Raw genomic sequence first — 15,267 nt, 5'->3', positions numbered from 1 at the left:
ATTCAGGATTACATACAAGAGCCGTCGTGCTCTGCAGCACTCAATAAAAATCTGTCACAATAGTAATTATCTTTAAACGGTGTTTATTTAAATATTTTGCACACAATAGAATATCCCAGTCACACATGGACAATGAGGAAAGATGTTAGATGGGCTTTCCTGCCAATGGTAGCCTAGGAAGTTGAATTATGACCATATTTGAGCTTTTTCCCCCTAGGTGTTAAAGGACTTCCATGCACAATACAACGCTTTGAAGCAAGCACCATCAAAAAATAATCACATAAAGAAACGGATTTCCACGATCCACAGTTTATTTCTCCAAAAATAAACGACTCTCAGTTTGATTTTTAACTGTGCACGTTTGGGGGTTTGCTTCAGTTTTTTTCCTTCTTTGCATACTTAATTTTCCATTTCTATGCTTTGTGCTTGTGGTTGGACTGTACCATTGCCACCAGGGGGAGTAGTCTACAGCCTGGTATTAATGGTATAGTCCAAACACTAAGACTAACAATAAATAAAAACAATAATATTAACTTGTGAAGAAACTGGATTAAAGTTTAAAGCAAAGCATCAAATAGAATCAGGCGACCATAATTCCTGTCATACTTTTCGGTCCATGTTTCCCAGCGGAACATAAATTCAGTCACTGTGCACCCTCTGTCGTAAAAGCAAACCCACATTTTTCTTAATGTCCTATGGAGCCCAGCTTCCAAAAACTGGGTTGTTTTGACAGCATGTATAAGGCTTGATTTGTTCTGTTCATTTACTTTGTGTTTATGAAGGCACTTAATGGGAGACTTTGTGCAGCATTTGTCAGACTCTTCTAAGGCATCTCTGCAGATACACTATATAAAACATTTGCTATAATGCACTAGATTATAGTTTTTCTGAGGATATGTGCCATTTCATGTTTGATTCAGTTCACTATATAGAAGTTTTTCTCTAATTTACTCAGTTTTCACTCACATTGACAGCATTCAAATATATACACACATGATTTAAGGCTTGTTCAGTGTCACTAGTGCTTAGAGATGATACTGTGTGCGCTGAGGAAGTAATAACAATGCTGTCCACGCTTGCTGCAGACTTTACCTCATCTCTTTTAGCAGAATTCCTTACAAACTTCCCAAGGTAGCAGTTTGTAAAGTCCATCCATAGACTTGCAGCTACTCTTTTTCAAACATCTTGCACATTGTTTGGCACTGAGTCACTGTGGGAATAAGGCTTCCTCCAGGAGCCAACACTTCCCCATACCGCCTCCAGGAAATCACCAGCACACAGTGTGTGCCGCCAGTCAAATATACAACATCTAAGACTAAACAGGCCTTTATATTGCATAATCAGTGCACTGCAGTCTGCCTAAAGTTGAAAAGGAAATGCTTTACAGGAATTTAAAAAAAATAATACATTAAAAAAAGTCTTAAATACATTTGAAAAACTTTTTCAGTGTCACTTCAAATCAGTCTCAAGAAGTTCAGCTGAAAATTCATTTCCTCTCAGAAGACCTGCTCTCTGCCATTATGGCTCCTATCTGCTGACTAGGTCTGAGCAGTGTGTGGAGCAAACAACATAGTGGGGTGCGTCATCATCTGTCATGTGGGAGCTCAGGCCATTGCCGTTAGCTGGGCCACACATGGGAGTGCAGGTGGGATTACAGGTGCCCTTAAGTCTGTGTAGGTACTCTGCATGGACAGGCTTGTGGCTCTGCAGCACCCTTATGGCTTCATCGACCTTGAACCACTTCCTCTTCCTTCCTGTGAAGAGATTCAAGTAAAGTTGAATTGTTTGCATGTGGCTCACACAATCAGTGTTGTGCTTAATGACACTTCAATACAATGTGTGGGAAATTGTTTTAAGTCCGTAACACGTCCATCCTGATAGATGCATAACTGCTAATATGATATTGATAAATATTCGTAAAAGATCACAATAAGGTCTTGATTAAGGTAATCTAAACAAGGAACAAGAAACAAAACATTTCTCAGCATATGATTACAACATTTCAGATATTAGGTCACAGGAAACCATAAGCTCGTCCATCCCTTCTGCTCATTTCTCAGTTGGCACATCCTCGATTCCTTTCCTCATCTCCTTGCATCTTGGTCCCTCCCATCAGAAATGTGATCACAGGAGGAGAGGAAGAAAGATGAGGAGAGAGATGAGGCAACAGGCTGTTAGCAAAATGACACATCTTTGTTTCACAACTGTCATTTTAAGCCAGTTGATATCATGTTATGATCTTGGTGAGCTATATACTTTTAAAAAATATTAAAGAACACTCTGAAAACACATCAGAGGAAAAAAAAATCATGCCGCACATCTATACTGATATGGACTGGGTAATGTGTTAGGAACGAAAGCATGCCATATCGTTTGATGGAAATGAAAATTATCAACGTACAGAGGGCTCAATTCAAGACACCCCCACATCAAAGTGAAAAGATTCTACAGCATGCTAGTCTATTTTCCCGAAATGTCACTGCAGCACCTCAAAATAGAACTCCGTAATTTGTATGGCCCCCACATGCTTGTATGTATGCCTGATAATGTGTGCACAACAGATGGTGTCCAGGGGGATCTTCTCACAAGTTGGACCAGCACATCACTGAGCTCCTGCACAGTCTGAGATGCAACCTGGCAGCATCGGATGGACCGAAACATAATGTCCCACAAGTGTTCGAGTGGATTTAGGTCAGACAAGCATGGGGCCCAGTAACATGTATCAGTTCCTTCGTCCACCAGGAACTGCCTGCATACTCTTACTATTACACCATGAGGAACCCTGACCCGCTGCACCAGCATTGGGTTTGACAATGAATATAATCCCGATATCTAATGGTCAGGGTGCTGTTGCCTACCCCATAGAGCTCTGTGTGTCCCTCCATGGATAAGCCTCTCCACACTTTCACTAACCCACCACTAAATCAATCATGTTAAACAATGTTAAAGGTAGCATAACGCTCTCCACAGCTTCTGCAGACCTGGTGGACCAGCCAATTCTTGTAAATGCCAGTTGGGCTCCACAATGGCAGGCAGTGAGCGCAGGGTCCACTAGACAATGTTGAAGTCTGTTTCTGATTGTTTAGTCAAAGGTATTTACACCAGTCACCTGCTGGAAGTCAGGTAAAGCTCCATCCTGTTCATAAAGGAACAGATACTGGTCCTGCTGATGGGATCTCCCTCTAGGAGATTTGGACTACATGGGAAACTTCTGTAGAGTCCGAGTCCAGGCATCACCGCATGCTGCCGGTAGTGATACTGACCCTAGCCAATGGAGGGAAAGAATGTGGATCATTCCTGTTTTGTTAGTTGTCTCATTGTTGCCCCTCTAGTTTACCTCTAGTTATTAATTTCAATAACACCAAAGCAGCAGAGTGGCTGTAGCTCAGGAGGTAGAGCACCTACTGATCGGAAGGTTGGTGGTTCGATCCCTGGCTCCTCCAAGTCTGCATGCCAAGTATCCTTGGGCAAGATACTAACCTCAAGTTGCTCTCCGATGCATCCATCGAAGTGTGAATGTAGTTAGAAAGCACTAAGTATAGAGAAAGTGCTTGTGAGAATGGATGTGTATGGGTGAATGTGGCATGTTGTATAGAGCGCTTTGAAGAATCCATTTACTTAACTGACCAGATCAATACCCCAGAAGTTTAACTGGTAGCAGGTAAAAACTCTTCAGAGAAAGATACACAATGATACACCGGTGAATCCTAGATAATTGCTCCTCAGACAAACCTCCTCTCTTCCGTGTCCTTCAAATGCATTTAAGCAACTAAAACATTTCTTAGAGCAATACAGTGAAAATAACTTGCACAGTGGAGAAGATGAGGTGCAAATCAGAAAGAAAAAAAAGATAAAAGGCCCATAATGAAGCTCTTGATTTGAGCACTATGGGTCGTACACAGGAAATAAGCGTAACAAACAAATCCAAAAAAGGCACAAGGCAGAAAACAGGAAAGGGCAAAGTATCCAACATACAAACAAGGCAGAGTTAGCAGGAACTAGCTGTGGCAAAGATTAAGGAAAGGAGTGTGCGTACTGCAAAGACTCAGTGTTTAGATGATTAGGGTCAGGTAGTGCTCAAAATGCATGAGATTGAAAATGAAGGAGACTCAGACTGGACCCAGTCCATAGGTGCAAACATAGAAATATAATAGTATTTTTAAACTTAGCAAAGACTTCTTGAACAAATTTTGGATACTAATATCCACAAAGCAAACCACACTGTGTGTTAATTGTATTTAAAATGCTCCAAAGGGCATGCCACCATTAAGCAAACATTGTATAATTTGTCACAGAGAGCCTGAATAAGCGCTGAGTGAGACTGCTGAATGAAAGGATGACTAAAGGATCATTTTATTCACCACACACAAAAATAAACTGTGCATGTCATGGCACCAGTGGGTGTCGGTGTGGACATGGGCATACTTCAGACAGCCCTAAACCCTAAAAAAAGTATCTTCCATAAAAATGATCTGTCCAGCAAAGCGACAGCTGGAAGTTATTTATACTTTATTCAAACTCATCTCCTCCCATTCAATTCCAGCACTTTGCTAAAGGGATTTGCCATGCTCTGTGATAACTGGAGCCTGGTGTGATAATGAGGAGGAGGATGCCTTCACTTCATGTTGGCACCCTGAAGAGTGCCACCACTACCAGCATTTAAGGAGGCGAGGGAGTCAATTCAACCTGTAGTAGTAAACCCTTTCTGTTCAGTCGCAACCCTCGTGTAGGGCAAAAGAGGACAAGTAAGGGGGGCTGCTGTGGTCAGTGATGATAACTGGAATACAGCTGGGCACAGCAAACACTCCTCCCCCTTATGAACAGGCTGAACTCTTACTTCTGTGGGTGAAGGGAGTAAACGGCCACAACCACATTTTCCAGTCCAGTTAGAAATAGTTTACAAGTTACTCAATCCCGGGAAAGGGTATTCCATTTAAAATATCAGACAGTGAAAACATCCATGAAAACATATCTAAACATGTACATCCACCTTATATGCGTTACAGTTTAGAAAAACATTCTATGTTAACTTAAAGTCAACATAGATATTGGCGACGTGTAACGAACCACTTGCTATATTAGAGATCTCCATTCGAGCATACTTAATGTCTGACCTACATGTAATCACAACATACACCCACCAGCAACTTTATCAGTCACACCAGGCTAGTACCAGGCTGGACCCCCTTTGTCTTCAGAACTGCCTAAACCCTTTGTGGCATTGATTCAAACGATGCTCAGTTGGTATCAAGGGGTAAACGTGATGAGGAAATAGCTCCCACACATTTACACCACCAGCAGCAGCTTGAACTGCTGACACAAGGTAGAATGGATCAGTGCTTTCAAGGCGTTCATGTCAAATTTTGACCCTGCTGCCCGCAGAAATTAAGACTCATCAGACCAGATGTTTTTCCAATCTCATGTTGTCTACTTTTGGTGAACCTGAGTGAATTGTAGCCTTTTCTGTTCTTAGCTGACTGGCTGAGTGCCACTTTTTAGCTGTAAAGTCTAGAGATGGCTGTGTGGAACAATCCCAGCAGATCAGCAGCTTCTGAAATACTCAGATCCACCTGACACCAACAACCACGATACATTAAAAAAAAATCACGTTAGCTCCCTATTCTGATGCTCGGTTTGAACTTCAGCAGGTCATCCTGACCATGCCCACGTGCCTAAATGCACTTGGTTGCTGCCATCTGATTGGTTGATTAGATGAGCATTAATGAGCAGTTGAACAGGTATGCTAATATAAATCAATTTAAACCAGTTTATTTACAATTCAGGCTGAATTTGTGAAAAAATAAAAATAAAATCTACAGCTAAATGAAGTGTTGAACTGCACTGCGGAAAGTTATGAGCACAGTTGCATGTCGTTTTATTTTGACAATCAGCCAACACAGGATGAAGGAAGAGGCAAAAAGACAATACAGCCATTGTGAAAGACATAATCTGGGAAACTGCTACTCAGTTCATGAATCTGTTATTCATGTTTTCCATAAAACAGACACATGGGCAGACATGTTCAATTGTCCAATTGTTCTGTTAAGAATTTTAGATCAGGGGTGTCAAACCTAATGCCCGGGAGCCAGAATCGGCCGGGTAAGGATTTCAATCCAGCCCACTTGATGGTTTTGGAAAATGTGAAGGATGGCTTCAACTGTGGACTATTATCTGCTTTACTTTATTTCCTACTGAAAAAGACCTGCTCCCATGCCATTCATATTACACCAAAGTAAAAGATAATTAATCGAAAAGTACCTGTTTTTATCTACAATAGAAATTTCTGTTTTGTTTTTTTACAATGGGTCCACAGTAACAGAAACATTTCTTCATCTCAGTTCTTTCTAAACGACAAACTTTTGAAATTGCACTTCTTTTTTAGTATTAAGACATCTGAGGGATTTAATGTGTAGTTAAACTTCCTTAAGTGGATTGGAAGTAGGGGTTTCAGTCTTCCGCCCCATTCCAGATCAAAGCTGTATGTGGCCCTCGGTGTAAAATGAGTTTGCCATCCCTGATTTAGATCAAATGAATCAGTGGAGCTGTTACACATTCCTCGTTGTGTTTTGTTCCTCTTCATTCTGCTTATGGAGTCATCTTATGTGTGCCACCTTCAAAGGCAGTAGATTATCTGAAGACTAATGCTATGTATGAGTTTATAATCCCTTTCACATTTATGCGAATCAAAATGTGTAACCTAAGCACTTAGTTGAGGCATGTTTAATGTGAGCAAGTGATTCTGGTAAAAAACAAAACAAAACAAAAAAAAAAAACCTTGCCAATGCATGATCTTAAGCCAAGATCTTGAACTAAGAGACTGAAAGCCCTGAAACTCAACCCTGAAACAGAACATGTAATGCAAAAAGTTGCTAAAACCTTTTGCTTGCTTTTGTTTTTTTGTTTTTTTTAATAAACCACAGGATCTCAAAAAACATGCATATGAGGGATGCCCGTAAAAAGGAGAACACAAAAAAACCCCTCAAAAATCTTGTTACCACAGGAATATTTTTCACTCTTTTCCCCTTGGCTGCTAGAATAAGATACTATAATAAGACAAAGAGGGACACAGAGGCATACCAATGTTCACAGAGTCTTCCCAGTCTTCCAGCATCTCCGTCACCACGAGGGTGTAGACATAAGTCCTGTGCTTTCTGTCTTGATTGTGCTGCAAAGGTTTACATGAAGAGAAAATGAATTTATGTTTTTCTGACAAACCACCAACGCAGTGCGTGCAAAGCCTTCATTAAAAAAGGCAAAAACTGTGATTAGCCGTACCATTTCTTTTATAGAAACTCCATGAACTAAACAAGTTGATTGTCTGACCACAGACATACAAAAACGCTAGGTGCGGCAGTAGGATGATTTTATACAGCACTATGTATCGCGACATGATTACAAATTACAATTTTTCATAACATACCTCGAATATCCCAAGCAGTCTGCCGAGCTTTCCCTTTACACCAGCCTGCACACATAAATCAGAGTCATTATTAAAAGTGATTGTCCACAAGTCATAATCTAAAATATTCAGGTGAAACTGTCCTTTCAACACACTGTGCAGCGAGATCACTTGGATTCGCGTCATATATGATCCCAGGTAGACATAAACATAGTCTAAATGACAGAAACACGAGACAGGGGGCTTAGCTCAAGTATAGTACACAGTTAGGACACAGCTATCATTTACAGTATCAAACCATAACAGACATCCCGGTCATTGCTGTAATGTCTTCCAGACTTCTTTAAAAAAGCACACTAAAATGCACACAACGGCCTACAAGGCTTTACAAATTTATGCACAAATAAAAATTAACAAATGAGGCTCAATCCGCTTTGAATCGCCTTTATCCTGATCTGCGTCAGCTCCGTGAGGCGCAGGATGTGGGCAACTGGAACCCCTTCCTAAATGTCACTGCCATACTTCAAAGCTGTCAGCACACTGCTATCCATGTCAGAAGCTCACAGCTCACTTTGCTGTGAACAATCTGGCCAGCCACCAGCAGCCTCCTTTCTTAAACCACAGCATGATAAGCTGGCTATCCATGCATCCTTGCCACATATTTCTACTTCTGTTCTGGATTTTTGGCTGGTAGAACAACAGGAGCGACTTGTACTGTGAACAGCGATGACACTTCTGACAAAGATTTACTGATTTCACTTTCAGTTTAATGTGTCTGTCCTTTGAGCCCATGATGCATACATTGCAATCAGAATATATGATACTGAGATGGAAATTAGCCCCCCAGTGTTCAAAGTCATGAAATGTCATGATTTTTTTTATTTATCTTCCACTTAAATAATGAGATAATTCCTTGGAAAACCAATAAACATTATCAGCTGACAACTGATAAAATTCCCTATACTTATTACTTTTTAACACTATGGTAACTTTGTGTCACTTCCAGTATTAATGGAGCCAAAAATGGTTACTAATCTCAAGGAAACTTCAGAATGCTGCTTTTTATATTGTGCTCTGCATGAAAAATAACACTGTCTCCGTGAGAGGTGATTATGGAAAAGTCTGGAGCCACCTCTCATTTCTTTACATTTTGATTCCCAAGTACTAAAAAGTGGTTTTGACCAATAGTTCTCCAGGCTTTATTCAAAGGATTCTTTGTTTGTTTGTTTGGACATTAGTTGCTTTTTTTACTCATTTTAAGTCAGCTTCTTGTACCTCATAATTTTCATATGAAAGTTTTTGGTTTTGTTAAGGCAAACCTGTGAATAATTCAAGCATAGAAAAGGCAAATAGCAGGCAACTTAGCAAAGATCCCATTTTTAATTGTATCTTTAGCCACTTCGTGTCCTTTTGCAAAAACAAAATCATTTGTATGCATTTCTTTAGTTTATGGAAAATGATAGCACAGCTTGAAAAATACAAAACAGCCTTTTTTTACACCTAAAAAATGTATCTACAGCAGTTAGTGGCAATCTGTTTAACATGGTAGATTCACCATGTAATACATGACATGAAAATGAACCCAAACATACTGCCAGTGCAGTAAAATCATACCTGGATATGAAAACAAACAATGAAATTCCATCAGTCATGGATTTGCCCCCTCAGAGCCCGGACTTCAACATTATTAAAGCAGTGTAAGATCATCTTGACAGAGAACGGTATGAACGGCAGTCAACATCCAAGATGAGCTTTAAATGTCCTTCAACAAAAACACGTATTCCCACATACGTTTCAATAAGTCACTGCACCTATTTCCTATTTTCATTGCAAAATATAAAGAAATGGGGTGTCGTTCATCACTTTGCGCAGTACTGTATAGATCCTAGGCTTTAACCAACAATGCATGCAAACAATAGAAACGTCTTTATGGGTTTAATTAATGAACAATCAATTCACCTCTTCATACACCTCCCTGACAGCAGCTCCACAGGGCTCCTCATCAGGCTCCATTCCCCCTCCTGGCACGATCCACTGGTCTGGATGGCGACTGCTGCTCACCAACAGCACCTGCCAAGGAGAGAGAGCCCTCCGTCAGGCCTCTGCTACTGAGGTTGGGGTGCAAAAAGCACAGCAACAGCATGCCCGAGTTCAGCGTCCGTCGGCACGGACGCGGTGGCCAAACGAACTGCTCGTCATTCAGCAGACGCATGTCGAACATCTCGCATATCATTCCAGTCATTCACTTCATTTACTTAATGCAACATGAGCGCTGTGCGAATGATGCTGCTCTGCGTGTCACAGTCTTTGGCACATAATTTAAATAGACGAATGAGAACAACTAATGTAATGATTCATGTATCGGCCTGTTTTTAGTTGTCAGTGGATTTAATGAAAGATAATTCATAATCTGGAATCTATTAACAGTACGGCCAGCTTTAGCGTTTTGAGTAGTACCAACATCAAATGTTATATTTAATCCCACTGCGTTTGAAGAAGTACAAATCAACGTTCTAACCCAAAGAAATATCCTAAAGCTGCACACTATTTTTAACTGCCATCCAGCCAATGCAGTTTGATGTTTTGATGACGAAGTTACTTGACCTTAAACCCAGTCCGGCATCACTGACCCACATTGAGTTCATGTAGGACTGCCTTCTGAAACCTTAACACTGTTCAACCAACTCACTCTCCAGTCAGGCTAACACTCACCTGTGTTAAAAACGCCAGTCGAATAAACCCTTTCCACATTAAACACAGCTGTCACAGCAGAGGTTTCCCTTCTGTAAGATCTTTCTGCTCACGCTCCAAAATGGAAGCAACTTTGTGAAGCGCCTAATGGTAACATCTTCATATCATCAAAGCTGATCTCTTTGGGTAATAAATGCTTAATGTCATTTATCACCCAATATATATGGGTGATATATACCCAGTGTATATGAGTGTAACACTTTCTCACTCTGCTCCTTTATTTACAAACTCTCTAGAAACCATGTGATTTATTTTTAACAGTGCAACTCTGTCCATATCTATGAGTGAATAAAATACTAAGTTATTAAGGTAAAAGTCACTTCAATGTCCAAGTTCATACTCTTCCACAGCAGACACATCTCTCTACGCATTTACTCTGCTCAGTGAGCTAATTTATTTAGCCATGGCATTGCCAAAATCTTAGTTAAAATCAAATGTATGTGTTTACTCCACATCATGGCTTCTACTTTCTATGGCTACTCACATTAAGCCACAAAGAGGAAGGCCAATTATTTTAGCTGGTTTTGTATTCCAGGTGACACATCTCATCTTAAACGAATCCGCGCAGGGTCCAGGGGACTGTAGAAACACCGCAAGTTGCCTCAGTGACACAAATCCACACAACGTACACATGCATGCGCAATTTCACACAAACGGCATGTGAAGCACGTAGGCACTTGTACAGACACAGCTACTCGCACACAGACAACAGGCTTTCCAAAAACCACCAGATCAGCAGTTACCTCTCTGTATCAAAACAAAGAGCTTAGGAGAGGAGGTTAATGACCCCGACAGGCACCAAACACGATCGGGGGAAAGTGAGGAAGCGTTTGAAGTGGGCAGAACCCCGACATCTTTACAGTCTGATCCCAGTCCGGCCAAACTCTACGGGCTGAACGATGTGTTAATGCCTTTCAAAAGAAGCTAAATTTAAAAGGCAACCTTTGTCTCAGTAAATGCCTTAATTAAGGATTCACTGCTTGTAAAATACTTACATTGGTGTCTAAAAATAACAATTTATCAGCAAATAATAATAAGAATACATTTTATCTATAGGCACCTTTTCAAGTAGGAAGCAGAAACTTAAAATTAATGTGATTAAAGGGAAACCAGTGAAACTGTTGAAAGACAGGAGTGATATGTTCTGTGGAAAGGGTTCAGGTAATGACAAGAGGAGCAGTATTTTGGACCAGCTGAACTCTAGAGGGAAGCCTGTGTGGATACGATTACAATAATCAATACCAGATGCAACCGGTCAAAATAAAAACTTTGACAGACCTTCAGAAAGCCTGGAGAACTTTTTCTCAAGACAAGGCAGGCTTTGTGGAATATAATATAAGGAAATCAGTTACGGATCAAGACTTTTCCACAGAAATGTGTGGTTACATAGCTGTGGACATGTAAAAATAAGTAAATGAATAAATATATGACGTATCAATATGTTGTGAAACCATACATCAGGTGCCACTGAGTGGGGGTGGGGGGATGTCCCCGGACAGATAACTGGTGCATCTCCCCACTGTACCTCTATCCAATAAAAATGTATATACAAATTTCAATTTAAAAGTCAACTCCATTCTGATAAGTGATAAGCTGCTTCTGCTCAGCTCTGCTGTTTCACTAAAGCGATGGTTGGGGCTTTAAGTCAGTCACTTAAAACAGATTATTATGGATTTCCAACTCTTGTTTGGTTTTTATATGTACCCATTTTCACTTATCTCAACTATAAAAGCAGGAAACTAACTAGGCATATAATTCTTTTCTTTCTCTCTTTGCCAGCCATATTTTTCAAGTAACCTATATTTGAAAACAGCAAAATAAAACTGGAAATTCTGTAGTGTGCCACCCCAATATTTTTGGTGACCTCCATACGGCTACCCCTATGAAAAAATTCTGGAGGCGCCCCTGGTAGGGGCCCAGGCACAAGGAGCAGGAAAGGAAATCTGTCAGGGAGTAGCAAGTGGCTGTACCTTGTTTCTATAAATTGCAACTCATGGGTCACTTGGAGTTTAGCACACTGTAACAGCCACTCAGCCCCCTACTCATCATATCACATGTGGCCCAGAGTTAGTCTGCGTCACTAGGCAGACACATTTAGACCCAGCACAAAACAACGGTAATATTAACAAACTTAAAAGTTTCTTATCCAAACTGGCGCATCACTGAATAATAATTTGTGTTTCAGTCAATGTCTGTGCTTGTTATATGACATACATCACTACGTACACGTGCTGTATACTTACACATTTCCACGAATGACAAAATAATAGGCGACTGATTACACGTAACACGTTAAAACCTCATATTCAGCTCTCTAATTTAAAGACAAACATTTCTTTCACGTGAGTAAAATGGCTGAGAACATTTGCTTTATGGTTGCGTCATCATTTGAATCAAAAAGTAGAACCAACTGGCCTCAGGAGTAGCAGGTATCTCAGCAAAATTAGATTTAGTAAAACCGCATCAGCTGATGTGTTGGAAAACAAACTCTGCACTACTTTATTTATGACAGGAGGTGTTTATGGGCCCATAGCTGTGAAATATATGCAGAGACTGCTCTGCGTTAGAGATAACTGGGACGATTTTATGAGTAATCTGGATGTCCTTCTTGGCAAGAACGTGAAAAACGATGATCTCCTGTTGAGTGCCAGCTGCAGCCACACACCCTGTAACAGGTCAAATATTTGCCCCCCTCCAACCTTCACCTCTGCCCAGCACCTCAATTAAAGACGAGCCACGTGAACGCGCTCCCCACACACTGAAAGTCAGCCAGACGCGCGATAAAGCAGGCTGCTGTACTGTCAGGCACAGCGGTTAATTTGGGACTGTGTCAAAAATAGAGCGTGTTAATAAAAGCCCTCTCCTCCTACAAATGGTTTAACTTCACAGCTTACCTCGTCCTCTGTTTCGTTTTTGAAACACAGACACGCCGCTCTCCTCTTGAACCCTTCGACGTCGTACGTCCTGGTCTGGTTGGGCTTAAACTTCATCATATAGAGGCCTTTTTTTCCGGAGGCAGGGAAGTGTTGGGAAATCGGGCTTCAACCAGTCGCTGATTAAAGTGCTTTCAGTAATATCCAACAATATCGCAGCTTGGCTTCTTCAGACACTTCCAGACAAACCATGCAGCTGGTCCATTCATTCCTGCGCTCCGAGCGCGCGTCAGGCTGCATCTGGTGTTGTGCTCTGCTGCTTTAGTGCCGCTGTCAACACGCAGACTGGCTCACATCACGCTGTGGTGGCTGAGCTGCGACCAGCTGACCTGAGAGCTGCGCAGCAACAAGCCCGTCAGTCCCCACCTTACATCCGTGTTTATCACTGCGACGCACAGGCCGAACAGAAACGAGTCTCCTTTATGGAAGAGAAAAGGTGACTGAGCTGCGAGATGGAGTTGCTGTTAAAACTCTCCAAATCCAGCCAGGATGGACTTGAAGAGCGTGTTAATGCCCACGATAATAAGTGCACTGACTCATTTTTAATGCAGAAAACCGAACAGATCCAAACATTTCATGTCACAAATAACACAGAAAAGGTCAATTATTTTTTAAAGGCTTAATGGCACACAGATGATTTTATTCATTGTGATTTATTTATTTATTGCACGAGCACGTGAGTAAAACGCTTACCTGTTGCGTCTTGATTCTTGAGATAGTCAAATTTTCCCTTTAAACGAACAAAACTAAAAAATGCAGGCTTGCGTAAAACTTTCAAAGCTTGGGGTGCCCTCTAGTGGAAGTAGGCAGTCCTTATTTACCTGTATTCACTTGAGGAAGCAATGTGTTTAAAAAAAAAGAGGAAAAAAAAAGGTTGGGGTGTTTGTATTATTAGTGACTGTCCAAATCAGAACCAATGATAACTGGCAGCCGTTTCTGTTTGAAAGCGCTTAAGCTAAACAAATAGTCTTGATTATTATGAATGAGCCTAACATACATCCAAAGTTGCACTGACTCACACAAGGATTAAAAGGGTTTGTGAAAAGTTAAGAACTGAACCATGTTTTGCAAACACAGGTATTAAAAATCAGGAGTACAGTGTGGCAGCTGAAGTTTTCCAGGTCAGATGAAACAACTCGCAATACAGAGATCCAAGCCACATCCATGTGGCAAGTGGCAATCACTGAAGATTTTAGGCACCATGATTTTCTGTAGTTTGAAATTACTGCTTTTAACCCTGACTGGAATTCTGAATAATACCAGTAACAGCTATAAGAACGTCATGAATTTGATTTTGTGTGGACTAAACTAGCAAATAAATGTTAATATTAAGATCTTCTTGTAGTGAACTTGAGTAGCAGGGTTTCTGCATGGTTTTAAAAATCAATAATAATGCATTTTAAGGTCTTATTGTGCAATATATTTTGCCACAACTGCAAGATGAGCATACAATTCCTTCTGATTTTCTTTGGACATTGGCTGCTATGTAACTCCTTTTCAGTCCAGTTCTTGTACCTGGCCACTTTCAGAAGAATGTTTTTGTTTCTTGAGCCACATAACACTAAGCGATCATTATTCAAGCATTTTAAGATTTAGGGGAAAAAAATCCAGCAAAGACCTGAAATAGAACTGGACAGATCCAATTTGACTTTTCGTTGATCCATTAATGTTCACTGAAATGGTCTTAGTGGAGAGGTGGCTGTCAACAAATCTTTAAGGAAGAGAAAGAGGGAGAAAAGGCTGAGGCATCCCAAATTACACAGGACCGTAAAGCAGTGGCAACAGGTTTGACGGAGGGATGAATCCTAATGTGAAATTTTGGGTTCAAACTGTCTTCAGAGGTGGTGATGAGAGAGGTACAACAGTGCTTACAGCTTTCTGCAAAACACGACAGAGGTTCTGTCATGGTTTGGGGCTCCATTTCAGTTTAGTGGTGTTCAGGATCTTGTCAAAATGATGGAATCGTGAATGCAGATTTTTATCCATGCAATACCATCTGGAAAGATCTGCCATGATTGTCAGGAGCTTCATTTTTGCCATGACAATGATCCAAAACATACTGCCAATACATTAAAAGCATACATGACAAAAAAAACCTACATTGAACATCTTCAGTCACGGTTTGGTTTGCCAGACTTCAACATTACTGCGTGGAATCATCTTAACAGAGACAAGAACAAAAAA

At 40.7% G+C, this 15,267-nt stretch overlaps 1 protein-coding gene across 1 annotated transcript; it reads right to left on the bottom strand.

Annotated features, from left to right (window-relative positions):
• Positions 1-66: 66 nt before the first annotated feature.
• Positions 67-13,437, bottom strand: nudt4a (nudix (nucleoside diphosphate linked moiety X)-type motif 4a). The gene is made up of 5 exons (XM_026176327.2): positions 13,045-13,437; positions 9,359-9,469; positions 7,421-7,465; positions 7,078-7,165; positions 67-1,754 (listed from the first exon to the last, which is right to left on the bottom strand). Exons 1-5 carry the CDS (start codon positions 13,141-13,143, stop codon positions 1,528-1,530), a joined length of 570 nt encoding a protein of 189 aa, XP_026032112.2. The 5' UTR covers positions 13,144-13,437; the 3' UTR covers positions 67-1,527.
• Positions 13,438-15,267: the final 1,830 nt, after the last annotated feature.

Source organism: Astatotilapia calliptera, chromosome 7, assembly GCF_964374335.1.
Source record: "Astatotilapia calliptera chromosome 7, fAstCal68.1, whole genome shotgun sequence".
Lineage (NCBI taxonomy): Eukaryota > Metazoa > Chordata > Actinopteri > Cichliformes > Cichlidae > Astatotilapia > Astatotilapia calliptera.
Note: the sequence above shows the minus strand (reverse complement) of the source record. Positions and strands in the feature narration are given on the sequence as shown.

Bases quoted from the DNA above. Each gene is read 5' to 3' on its own strand.
- nudt4a (XM_026176327.2), bottom strand. From the start codon at position 13,143: ATGATGAAGTTTAAGCCCAACCAGACCAGGACGTACGACGTCGAAGGG. The intron at 7,466-9,358 runs GTGAATTGATTG...TTATGTGTGCAG, and splicing joins TCAGGGAGGTGTATGAAGAG to GCTGGTGTAAAGGGAAAGCT. The intron at 1,755-7,077 runs GTATGCCTCTGT...ATCTCTTCACAG, and splicing joins GGAAGACTCTGTGAACATTG to GAAGGAAGAGGAAGTGGTTC.